This window comes from Besnoitia besnoiti, chromosome XII (assembly GCF_002563875.1).
Source record: "Besnoitia besnoiti strain Bb-Ger1 chromosome XII, whole genome shotgun sequence".
In the NCBI taxonomy this organism is placed as follows: domain Eukaryota; phylum Apicomplexa; class Conoidasida; order Eucoccidiorida; family Sarcocystidae; genus Besnoitia; species Besnoitia besnoiti.
In genome coordinates this window covers 1142900-1155816 of record NC_042367.1, presented here as the reverse complement: position 1 = coordinate 1155816, position 12917 = coordinate 1142900, and the positions used below count along the sequence as shown (strand labels likewise).

At 57.9% G+C, this 12917-nt stretch overlaps 1 protein-coding gene across 1 annotated transcript; it reads left to right on the top strand.

The window, feature by feature from the left end:
* Nucleotides 1-5570: 5570 nt before the first annotated feature.
* On the top strand, nucleotides 5571-12554 carry BESB_023590 (TLD protein; the record flags this gene model as incomplete). Its single annotated transcript, XM_029361061.1, has 11 exons — nucleotides 5571-5678; nucleotides 6021-6344; nucleotides 6802-6968; nucleotides 7493-8561; nucleotides 8932-9138; nucleotides 9473-9548; nucleotides 9908-10013; nucleotides 10473-10574; nucleotides 10993-11105; nucleotides 11643-12010; nucleotides 12435-12554. The coding sequence occupies 11 exons, from the start codon at nucleotides 5571-5573 to the stop codon at nucleotides 12552-12554; spliced, it is 2760 nt and encodes a 919-aa protein (XP_029215876.1).
* Nucleotides 12555-12917: the final 363 nt, after the last annotated feature.

The window sequence follows — 12917 nt, the reverse complement described above, 5'->3', positions numbered from 1 at the left end:
AGTCAACGATGAGCCTGAGAGGCGCAGGCCAGGAACGCCTCCCCTTTGAGCAGTGGAGGCATCGATCTTGCGAATAGAGAAGACAGGAAGAAGGAAGGAAGGCTCCTCAGAGAAGGGGAGGAGACGAGGACAGGAAAAACCGAAAGTGCGGATGGAGCCGGCGGAGACCCTCAACTACCCTCGTGGAGCAACGCCGGCATTAGACACGGCAGAAAAACTGTAACACGACAGCAGCTTGTTTGGCGAAGCAGTGTGCGACGAAGAGCGGAAGCCATCCCCTTGCCTGACGGGCAGCTTCATGTCCTGTGAACGTGAAGAGTTACAGGAGGAAAGAACAGTTTCATTTCGGACCATTTCACTCAGGAAGACGAACGGAGACCCTGACACAGGGAAAGAGAGCATGTGCTGGTGGATCCCTGGCCCCAAAAAATACGAAAAACAGTAACGAATGGAAAGAAAGAACTGTTACAAGGGATATGTGGGCGAGTTGCGTTGCTGCCGCGTCGATGTAACAGTGTAGGCACTGGACGCTTTGCGCAGATGAAGGGACGCCTACAGACTCACATGAGGCGGAAAGGAATGCATTGTACAAAACTCAACAGAACAGAGGGCTCGCAGCCCATCTCAACTCTACAAGCACATACATATCATGCCTTTCTTTGACAGGACGTAGTTCTTTGAAAAGTAGGGAGGACGAAGCAGTCCTCCCGCAGCACGGTTGGTCCCATGTCTCCATCGACTTTGCAACGCTGTTGAATTACTTCAAATCTGGAAAAAAAGTTCCAGGGAACGAATCGAGGGTTTAGATCCGACCGCGAGGGCAAATTTAAAGCCGATTCAAAGGGAGAGAGACGACCCGAAAAAGAATTCTCGCGGAACGAGACACACAGAGCGGTCATGCAGAGACGGCTACATGCAGATGCATACGGTGCCGGGGCTGCGTGCCCTAAGAATCCCTCGGCGCCGTAAAAGTGAGCGCCCGACGTTGTTGCTACACATCGGCTGAGAAGCGGAAATTCGACAGCTAGACCCTGAGCACATTCATGCTGCCTGAACCGTATGCAAGATCAAATCTTCCTTGAGTACATCGAGGGGTAGGCACTAGAGAGGGCGTGGAAGGTCCGCGGAGCCTGACTTTCATATTTACGGCAAATGTTCTTCAGCGCCCATGGGTGTTCATGTTCGCTGTGCTGTATGCGAACGAACATTTACTGCGTATTCCCGCCCTAGGCATCGGTTGGATGTCCAAGTGGAAACGTCGGTTTCAGGTTACCTCTGTGGCATCCGGGTGCTGCCGTGGCTACCGTAAGCCATGTTTCGTGTGATTCGATCGCGTAGGTCTCGTACTACGGTATAACCGCACCCGAAACAATCCTGCTCCAGCTGGCTCGTTGTCAAGTCATACGGGAATCGGTCACCACAGTAGAATCTCACCTAAGGATTCCACAGCAGCGGCTACTGGTGGCATCCGAGAGCAGATCCTACACGCAATCGCGTGACGAGCCGATCCACAAAAAGACGAGGTGTCTATTTTGCAGCGAACGTACCATGGTAGTGGATGAGATCCGGTGATTCCCCGCATTGGCTAGGTGGAGGGTATGGCACGAACCCCACCACGCTGAACAGCTAGAAGAAGCTCGAGTGGCCGTGATCGAGCGAAGGCATTGTGTCATCGCTGTATACTCAGGTTGTGCATGAGGGAACCAAGGTGAAATCCTCAGGACACGTAACCTGGCTTGAAGCCACCTAGTCACTCATGTGGCATCCGCCAGTCGCGCGAGCGGAAGTCGCGATTCACTAACGCGTGAAGCTGGCTCTGACCCTATTTGCGTGTGCGGTCGAGCGTCGAGCCGCTGCTGCCTGCCTCCCGCCAGCTGAAACATACTCCATGCTGATATCCCCGCTGGCGTGAAAAGGTATAAGAGGGTATGTGTCCTATGCACACACGCAAAGGCAGGATTCAGCCGCCATGCCCGCTCACCTGGCTCGCAGGTAGGGCCGGAGCGGGGGCGGAGGGGGGGGGGGGGGGGGGCAGGTGGGAGAATGTCGCCGCACCAGTTCAGAGTCGCCGAAAGGCTCGAGTGTAGCTACGGACTAATCAGAAAGGAGTGTGCTCTGCTGTATGGAATTCTTTTGTCATGTGCTTGTAGTGTAACAGAGCTGAAGGCTTTGCCGAATGCTACCAGTCGGGGCTCGCATGCCCTTTACCGCCACTCATTCGAAATAGGCAGGAGGTCGCCTTGGCAAGCCATGCAACGCGCTCCGGGTAGGTGCCTATGATGTATGGGTTTGTTCCTCCAGAAACAAGAACGCGCAACCGTGAGTATCGGGAACTGGCGAACACAGCTTTAGCGGGAGCCAATGGAGTGTAAGTTGTATTATTGTTTACAAGGAAGGCGATTAACTGTGAGAATCGTTTGCCTTTAACTGTGGGAGATGTTTGCCTTAAACGAAGAGGGGCGACCGAAGAAAACCGAGACGCAGGACCGGATACTGTTTCAAGAACAAAAACACAAAGAAAATGCCATGACGCGAAACGCCGTAGCTGAACAAAGAAAAGGAAATGCGCAGTGGTGATGACAAAGTTGTGCATGCTGCTTACCGACGCCGTGTTACACACGTATCTGTAGACATCGTTGCGTCTGAAACGGGGTACCCGCGTGCCTCGTTGCTTGCCTCCTACGCATGAGTCTGTTCATTTCACATCCATGCGTACAAGAAAGTTTCCGATTCGGTAGGCTGGTGGGACTACGTGCAACGGCCGTCTGGTAGCTTCTCATGTACTATAGTTCCCACATTTTTCCGCGGGCGGCGGCACTGTCCCTGCCCGGCTTAGTCGCCCTTTCTCCATTAACCTGCACGTACTTTGGCTGGGTGGGTTCATGCGCGTATGAGCGGATGACCAAGAGAAGTTTTCTTATCTGTTGCAGGAGTGTAGCCTGGCACTGGGTCAGAACGCACGAAACTGCAGACTTCACGACGTTCGAACCGGTTATTAGGGTGGAGTACCCGTGTCTGGCTCATACCAACCTCATCGCGCTCCGATGTGAAGCCGCTGCTGGCGAGAGGGCCTCGTTTCATTCTCGAAAATAATGTTCGGTCCTGGATTCTGTGGCGGCTGCGTTTGGTTTGGTCATTTCTCCGTGCACTGGGTTTCCAGGCGAAACGGTCGATATCGGCAGGATCCATTCTTGAGCATTTTCCGTTTTTTCGTTCCTTCTCGCTCGAAATATGTCTCTTCGAGGTACTCGCGTATGCACATCAGTACTGGTACGAGACGGAAGTCCTGCACATCTGGTGTTCATATTTCTGTCTGAATTCAAGCTCACGGACGCTTGAATTCGAGTCGCTCGACGGTGTGGCTGTGATGTCTCTGCCTTGCCTCGCTGTACCGTTCTTGCTGGGCACTTTTGTGGGCTGTTTTCTGTGTACCTCTCTCGCGGCAATTTTCACAAATGGATCCGAGGAAATCCGCGTTCACGAAACGAAGACACGAATTTCTTTTTTCGTTGAACATCCTCAAGAATGTGAGCAAGCGGGAGGGCGCGTAGCGTGCCGCCGTCTGCTTCTTCCGGCTTCTTGCCCTGTCTCTCTTGGAACGCGAACGCGAACAAAGGTTCTCTATGCATGAGCACAGCAGCAACGATAGACGGCCAGCGTTTCTTGTCATAGGCGTGTGTTTTTGAGTTTTTCTTCCAGAGACTCACGAGTAGCCTTCAGAGTCCACTGTTTTCTGCTCGTATTCTTCCTTCCTTCCGCGTTTTTTCGTCTATCACTCCGTTTCCTCTCGGTCGTCACTGTCCCAACGGCCTCCCGCCTTGCCACACGCTTCTTCGCGCGATCGAGTGAGTTGCCGTCGGGCTCACGAGAGAACGGCTGTCCTTCTTCCTCGTTTTTTCGCACGGACGGTCTTGCTTTCCAAGTGAGAGGCGTTGCCGCTCCTGGAAGGCGCATCTTTTCCCGCTTCGCCGCCACCATTTCGCCGTTTACTCGTCCCGGGAGAAGGACGGGCGGTGAAACGGGTGACTCGCGAACGCCCCAACCAGCATTCCAACGGAAGCAAACTCTCCGAAATTCTGCTGCTTCGCCCCATGCAGGGAGGCGCGGAACCCTTCATGAGACAATCTTTCACACAGCGTCGCGCAAGTGGGGAGGAAAAAACCACGTGTGTGGCGCCCTTCTCAGCGTCTCCCCTCTCTCTTCTGCGGCGTTCTTGGCTGGTAGCCTCCCTGGTGTTATTTCCAAAGGCGCAAGCTGCAACGTCCCGGAATCGATGCTTTCAAGCAAAGAGGATTTGTCGCATTTCTCATTCGTCGACCTTGACTCTCCGCAGCGGCAACAAATCTCATATCTGCTGCCGTTCCGCGGCAATGACTCTGATCTGATCGTCCGTCGCTTCTCGACGTTGACGGGCCGTGTGGCGGCCCGAGGGCACAAATGAAAGATGCGGAGAAGCGCTACGTGCACGCTATCTCTGAAAGTGCATATTTTTCTAGTGCGCACATCTTCGGGTGTCAAGGACCTGATAATTTCTTCACATAAGCCTGCGCTTTCCCGCGTGGGTGCATGCCTTGATCCCAGTCACGCCTGGCAGTGGATGGAGCTCTCGAGACTGGAGAAGGATACCGACAAGGGGCCGTTCCTCTCTCTTTGATCCCCCTACTCGCGCCGCACCGACAGCGAGTTCCACTATATGTCACTGTTTGTCTTGTGTAGCCACGTAGTGGCAGTGCGGAGTGCATGAGGCGTTACCCATCCTTATCGCGTCGAAGTAGTGGGTCGCCTGTTGCTGCGAGTCGAACTGTCTACGGTTGTGTGCATCTGGAGAGCTGCAACTCCCTATCCCATGCTTTGCACCTGATTATTTTTGTCACTCTTTCTTCTCTCGGGTCTCCTCCGGCGGTTCGTGGGTAGGTGGACTCTTTCACCGCGTCGCCTCGCTTGCTGTCGCTTCTCCCGCGTCTCCTCGGCACCCTTCTGCGGTATCTGGGGCTTCCAATTCCACGTCTTCTCTCACTCTCTGTCTGTCTGGCGCGCTGCCTCACACGAGACTCGAAAAAGGGAGAAGTCGGAAGTGGGCGCACAGACAGCGAGGCGAAGGAAGGCGAACGCAGAGGGCCTGTGAAGGGAAAGACAAGGCATAGAGGCCCGCGAGGAGAGCGGCGAGCCGAACGAAAGGAATGTGAGGCCCGGTTGACAGGCTGGAATCCGATTCTTCACTGAGAAGGTCGCTCGGCCGACAGAGGAGGCCTCACGGCGCACCTGCAGAAGTCGACGCAGGAGAGAGAGGAAGACGTAGAAGGAAGCAAGAAGAGGAGGAAGCTCGTTTGTAGGCGAAGGGAAAAAACGCCGGCGGAAGAGTCCGGAAGACGCTCGAGCGACGCCGCGGAGGCGCACATCCCGAGGGCGGGGGCAGACCAGCGTAGACGGCGGAGGCCTGCGGACGGCAGAAGGGTGTGGAGGCGGACGAGGCGCGCACAGAATCGATGCGGGATTTCCAAGCCGGCTAGCGAAAGGAATAGACAGACGAGGCGACGACGAACAACTGAGACGAACTGAAGGACACGAGAATGGGGGATTCCAGCTCCAAGTTCTCCCACGCCTCGCCGGCGCTCTCCTATCAACGTCTCTCGCAGGACGAAGTCCACGAGCTCGTCTCCAGCTTTGGTCTCAATGAAGTAAGCCTCGTTGTCCACGCCTCATCTCGAATCCCTTGGCTTCCCTCGCGGGGCCTCCCGCTTCCGGCTTCTCGTGATCCTCTGCGGCTCTTTTCAGGTCCATTTTCCTTCTCCTTTCGCATGACTGCTGTTTTGGGGGCGTACTCTGTTTCTCGTTGTCGTGTCCCCCCTGGCACCCGCATGCACTGCCCGTCTCTCACTTCGCGTCGTTCGCTCGTCGTGTGCCTCTCGGCGCCTCTCTCTCTCTCTGCATATCTGTCTTTCTCTGCGCCTCGGTCGTGTGCGCCCGTGTTTCTATAGAGTGACTTGAGCTTTCTCTCTGTGCGCGGACTGTGTTCTTAGTTCTCGCCGGCGAAGGCGCGGATCTCCCTGCACTCGTTCCTGCGGCTGTTTCCGCCAGTTTTGCACCCAACGGCGGCGGTGCTGCTGCCCGTGCTCCGCGACGTCGTGCGCGTGCAGCAGCTACAAGCCCGTGGATGGAGCAGCAGCAGCATTCTGTTGACGAAATTCGACAGCAGCGGGCAGCTCTCCTCCTCAAAGCTCACCTCGAGCGGAAGCGGCGGATGCGCCAGCGGCCTCAAGGGCCTCGGGAACGTCGCCTGCTCCGCCAAGGGCGCGCGGAAGGGCGAGGAGACAAACAGCGGCGGCACGTACATTACTCTGCAGGTACCAAGACGAGAGCGAGAGCGCACAGCAGGAATGCGCAGCCGGCACAGGCGCACAACAGAAACAATGAAACAGCGGGAGCGAAGGGGGGGGGGGGGGGGGAAAGGAGGGGGGACGCAGGGAGGGCCGCAGCGCAGATGAGCGACAGGGGAGCGACCTCCTCTGAGCATCGATCGATAAGGAGGAAAGACTGCGGGAAGCGAGCAAGCGACGCGGAACATAGGGGACGAGATCACAGGACGAACGGAGGCTGACAGGGGAGCAGAAACGAAATGGAACTGTTTCAGAGAGAGGCGTGAACCGGCGAGGGACAAAGGAAGAGCTACGCAGTGTGCGTAGATGGTGCATGCGCGATGGGATCCACGGACGGCGGCGAAGGCGCAACGGCGCCAATCCCGTGAGAAGCACATTAACGCGCATGTTTGCTGTATTACTTGTTGTGTGTCGCGCTGTTTAGGAGATCGTTGACGCAGTCAGTGCGTGCGCTTACGGAGACAAGGAAGAAGTGCAGTTGCACATGCTTCAGCGTCTCTTGTCCCGATTCTCAAAGATCCTGGAGGAGCAAAACAAACGGCAGAGACAGCAGGGCCCCTACTCGAGTGGCTCACGGTACCCGGATCGAGCGTAAGTGGGTAAAGAGAGCTAGGAGGACGGGTTGGTAAATGGCTATCCTTTTTAATTGGTTTACTTTTCCTGAAAATCGGTTTGTGTCCCCCCGGGGGTCTGTGTAGGAGGGACGGGGGCGTTTGGGGTCTAAAACATGGAGCACTTGGGTTGTGGGACAGAGAGAGCTGGCATGACAAGAGGGGAGAGCTCGTGACTGGCGCGAACAGACCAGCCCGCAACCGGATATCAAAAGGAGAGGCGAATCGAGAGACACAGACGAAGCAAGGAGGAAACAGCCTGTAGGTAATTGGGCAGGGACAGGCGAAGCAGAGGAGATACGTACGGGATCTTCACAGGCACAGGGAAGACAGGGACAGGCGGGGCATGCAGGGGATGTGGAGGGAGAGAGGCACGAGGCCCTCGGGCTCTTTCAATCGGAGGGGGGTCTGGGGACGGGATGGTTGCGTGTTGCCTGCGGACGCCTGAGGTTCCCCGCCCCTCCACCCCAACCTTTCGCCTTTGATGTCGCATGCGCTCTTCAGGGCCACCTCTCACCACGCCAACGTGACTCGAGGTCGCTTCGCCCTTCATCACCACGGAGGCGCGACGACGAGCACGGCCAGCCCCTCGGTGACAGAGAGCCTGCAGACTGTCTCCGGGTCATCTCAGCACAGCGGCCCGGGGACGGCAGCCGCGCCGGCGATTGTGGGAGCCATAAGTCTGCCTCCACCCCCCCTGTGCGGGATTGAAGCGGTCCTCCAGCAGGTGTTTGTCTCTGCCTACCTGCTCTTTCTCGCCATCATCTCTCCTTCCAATCCGATATTCTCGGCGACAGATCCCTTCGTCTTTGCCCACATGCCCCCTGGGGGGCCCTGCGCAGCCCACTCACAGCCCGCCGACGTCGGCTCCGCGGCCGCGGGCGGGACGGGCGAGCGGCAGCACGCGTCAGCCCCTCGGACGCCGCGCGCGGCGGAGAGCTTGCCGCGTGCCCCTCGGGCAAGGAGTGTCTCTCCGGCGCGCGCTCGAAACCGGGGCGCGGGCGCGTCCCCTCAGAGCCCTGTAGCCGAGAGCGAAGGGGCGAGGTTTCACGGTCAGCCGCAAGCGCGCCAGCCGACCTCAGGTGGCGGCATGTCGGGCTGGGACACGTCGTCGTCAACTCTGATTTCTCTTCCGTCCTTCACGCCTCTGGATTTCTCTTTTCTCTTGAACGCGTTTGCCACCTCGCCTGCCGGCTGCGCTGCGGGCCTATCGTCGAAGTCTGCGGAGGTCTCAGGCCCGGCTGGGGGCGGGGGCTCGGGTGTGAACGGGCCCGACGCGCCGGGGTCGGCGGCCGCCGCTGCGGGCGCGGGGACAGGAGGAGGGGCGGCCGGCGCCCCGGGCGCTCTGCAGTCCGCAGGAGGTGGAGGGTCAGCGGGGAACTCCGGCGGGATGTCATTCCAGGGGCAGAGTTCCTCGAAGCAACAGCAGCAAGACGCCCTTCTGTGGCTGCTGCAGATTCTGCCGATACTCCCCACCCTGTTTGTCACTGCCGTCAGGCACTTCCTCTTGGGGCCCGTTGACCCGGAGGCCGAGGATGGGGCCCCACCACAGCAGCCGACCCTTCAGTATCAGGTGAGCAGCTCAGCCAGCTCTGCGACCGCGCCGGCGCCCCAGGAGACTGGAAGAAGGCGGGAGGCATCGCTGTGTCGTCCGCAGTAGAGTAGAACACCCCGCGTGGAGCGAGCGCATCAGAGGGCGTGAGGTTGGAGCGAGGGACAGGAGTGAGGCGCGACAGATCGAGGCGTTGTGTGTCGTCTTCGGCTGCTTCCTTGCTGTCGGAGCCGGCTGTGCGTCATGTCGCAGCGGTCGTTCCGGATGCTGCGAATCGCACCTTATCCACGAGGGCCTCTCGTCCCGTCTTAGGCGTTAACGCCTCCACGCGGAGTCGTGTTTCAATTTGTGACTGTCGCTCCTCTCTCTTCTGTGGCGTGGTGGCGCTCAGGTCTACGCGCAGCGCCGGCGAAGGAGCTCCACGATGCTGTCGTCGCCGCGCCGAGGCAGCCGCACGCGGGCGAATTCTCAACAGAACGAGCGACCGTCGCAGCGGAGCTCCAGCTTGGATACTATCTGCCACTGCACTGGCGGCTGGAGAGGCGACGGCCCGCTGGATAGTAGCAGCAAGATCTTCACAGACGAGACCGCAGTGATGGTGAGCACGTGCAGGCGGGGGAGAAGCAGGCTCGAGGGCCTGCGACAAGGATCGGCGGGATGCCCATCACGTCCGCGCGAATCTGTCGGCAGTCTCGTTGCGTCCCCGATGCGCTGCCCCTTCAGCTTGCCACGTATTTCTGCTTCGCTTTTTCATCGCTCATCGGCTGTTGACGTATCCAGTGTAGAGTTTGAACTTAATCCGGTTTTGCCTTTGTTGCCTGTCGTGTCTTTTCTTGCTTGAGGATCATGTTTGGACGACTCAGTTCTGTCGTCGGTCGGGGTGTCTCTGTGTATGATGCGCATTTGCTTCTCGCTGCGGTCTGTGCGTTCAGCTTCGCCTGTCGAGTCCGCTCTTTGCATTCCCGCCTCTCATTCCTTGGCGTCGTTTGTATTCCTCGTGGAAACAAGGTACGCTCCGTTCCTTCTGCAGCCGGGGCGCGGCTGTCGTCGCCAGTCTCGCTTTTCTAAACGGTCTTGGCGTGCAGTGCCCACTTCCTAACCAAGTCTTTAGTTGTAGAGATCAAGGAGGGTGGGATCCATATAACTGCAGACTGCCGGCTGTGGAGAGGATGGGATGACTTTTGTCACCTTATAATGTGCTGTAAAGTACCATTCATTACGATACCGCTCCCTGAGGCTTCTCTCGTCGACTGCGTTCTAGGTGAATACATGAAGTGGGCTGCGCGCCCCCGCCAGGTTCATACTGGCGCACGTGACCCGTTGACAACCCAAATCGAGACAGCTATATCTCTCTTGGTTTTTTTCAGGCGCCAGTTTCAATCGCATTTGCAGCAGCGTCTTCTTCTACGATGCTCCAACCGTGCTCATCGTCAAAACGAAGCGCGGACCGATCCTCGGGGCTCTGATCTCAGTGTAAGCGTTCAACTTTCTTCTCCAGGGTGTCTCCACGCGGAGCTGGAGACCGAACCGGCAATAAGCAAGTAGTTCTGGATGACTGCGTCACATACATTGTCCAGCCGCGCCGAGATTGGCTCCAATCAGACCTCAACCTGACCGGCAGAGGCAGAAACGCAGCGATGCGATGAAGGCCTGGAAGGCGAACTTCTAGACCGAAACACAGAGAAGTGGCTGGGGAAGATTGCCTGGGAAGGATGCAGAAGAGCCGGACTCACCCTTTTTTTGCAGGCAACTGGTCAGACACAAAAAGACCGTAGGAAGGTCTGCATGCTGAAAAGGGAGGCTTTTTTTCTCTTTCGTGCGAGTCTCTGGTGTTGTTAACTTCGGATATGTCTCCCCGTGGGGGTTTCTCTGCCAGAGAAAAATGCTTATCGCCTCCGTGTCTGTCCGGTTGTCTGTGCCGTTTTTTGCTAGGGAATGGAAAGACGCAGGACATGTCTTCTTTGGAGACTCGAATTGTTTTCTTTTCAGCCTGGAGCCTCAGTTCCAGATTATCAGCTATTTTTCCTTTGCGGTGTCTCCTGCCTTTTTTTTGTTCATGCGGGAGACCCACACCTTCTGCTCTCCTCGCGGTTCGGGCGTTGGTTTCTGTCGCCTTGGTTTTTTGTAGCTATGAGTAGGGATAAATGCAGGCCTTTGTCCTGTTTTACGCTCAGAGCATGCGCTTGGTTTCTTCGCCCCATTTCTCATGATTTCTGTCGTCGACTTTGTGTGCGCGGTCGCCGTGTTTCTCTGCTGTCGCATGCGCTCGTCTCAGGCTGGCGCTTTCGCTTATTTCATTTGCGTCGCTTTATCGCGTTTTCGCAGTTTCCTACCCTCTTGTCTGGCTCTCTGCTCTGTTTCGCTGTGAGCCGTCACTGACCGCGCGAATATGGGTTCTGCCATCATCGGCGAGACGCATTCTCGGTTGGTTCTCCTTCCTTTTTATTCTCAGGCCCAGCGGCCTGGGAAGGAACTTTGTGTACGTGAACGTGAAGAATCAGTTCTACCCCAAGGGCATCGGATTCGGGGGCCAGTCAGGGTGCTTCAGACTCTGGATAGGCGACGGTAGGCTACAGACGGATCGTTGTCGCGTGCGTCGTCTGCATTCTGTGCGCGGGTGGTGTTTGGCGTCATTTTGGCGACGGTGTCGAGATTGTCTCACCCCTCGTTAGCGCCGCGTTCAACATGCCTCGCTGTCGGGTGTCCAGTTGCCCTCTGGGTCGTCGTGTGCAGGTATTTTTCGATGTGACATTCCACCAAACTTGGCCTACGAACCTCCAGGCACCGCACGTGTCGTTGGGCCTGCAGTGACGAGCTCAGTCTGCATGCAGCGGCTTGATCTGCGGCGGCGGCGGGGCCCGTTCCCGGCGCCGCTGTTGCGGCCTTTCTCGACAGTAGCGTGAGCCTGTGGGACTCCTGCCGCTTGAGGGGGCGGGGGTGGGTTCGCAGCGGCGCATGCAAAGGGGCCATTCTCTTGATGGCGCACACGACTTGGTACCCCGCGCGTGTTCGTGGTCGGTTCGCCTTGTACACTCCCCTTGTCTGTGCCTGCAGCTTGGTGACATTTCTTGGTGCGGTTTCGTGGATCTTTGCTGGCTGCAGAGTTCCAGAATTGCTACTGCACGAAGAGCGACGCGACCTACGGCCCCGGGTTGTTGCTGCCGCCGAAAAAAGCCGTGTTTCGGCACAGAGGCCCGAGCCTTAGCACAGAGAGCATCGGCTCGTCGGTCTCGCGGCGGACGGACTCCCTCGGGAGCGACGGAAAGGGGCCCGGGTGCCCGGCGGGGGCGAATGGCGCTTCGCGCCCGACGGCCGCCGAAGGCGACGCCAGCGGAGACTACGCGGCTGAGCAAGACGAAGAGAAAAACGCCTTCCAATGTCCCTTCGAAGTCCACGAAGTCGAAGTCTGGGGATGCGGCGACGCTGCCACGCGACAGCAGCAGCTGATTGCCAACAAGCGACAGGACCAGGTAGCGCATGCGGCCGACGCACAGCAGCGAACCCAGGGCTCTCCCCCTCTGCGCCCTATATAGCATGCCTATTTGCCTCCGTTGCTCCCCAGCACACGCGCCTGCGCACTGCACTGCACCATATCGCTGTGTGCTGCACCCGTATGTACATATATATACATGCATATATATTTATACATTATATTTGTGGATGGAGAGAGACTCTGCAGCAGAGGTAGCGCCGTCGGCGGCGGGTTGTGTGTAGCTATTCCGCGTGCGCGTGCAACATCGCTCAGAGGCGGCTGCCGCAGTTGGGCGTGTTTTGTCTTGCGCGGGTCTCAGTTAGCTTAAGGTGGAGGGAAAATTCTGTCCGCGCCTGCGTGGCTGCCTCGGTTTTGCGGGAAGACTTGACGGCGCCCCTCTCGGCTTTCTCTGTATGCGTCAGCTGCGACAAGAACGGCGCCAGGTAGACAAGGGCCGCTTCGCGCAGAATGACTTCGACCGAGAGTTCCTCCTGGAAAACACCTTCAACCGCGCCAAGGGCGCCGACGCCCCGTCGACTTGAAAAGCGAGAGGCGACGGGTCGGCGCAGCGGGTCTGAAGACAGGATGGGGGGCCGGAAGAAATCGGCGGGCGCACGCGGCGAGGATGCCGTCACGACTGTAACTAGTATGTGGGGCCTGTGGAGACTCCCAGAGGGGGCAGGCAGGACGAGGAGGCGGTGCGGACAAGGCATTCGTCGGGCTCAGAAAAGATCTGCGAGCGCTCGTGCGCCAACCGGGACTGGAGAAGAAGAAGGTGATGCAAGGAGAAGAAGAGGAGCCTCATCTCGATGAGCCGCTTGCGTGCAGGGTTGGCGGCTGAGAGGGGTTCAGCGTGTCTTTGGGGGGATGGGCCGAGGCGAGGGGTGACGCGTGGCAAGGAGAGG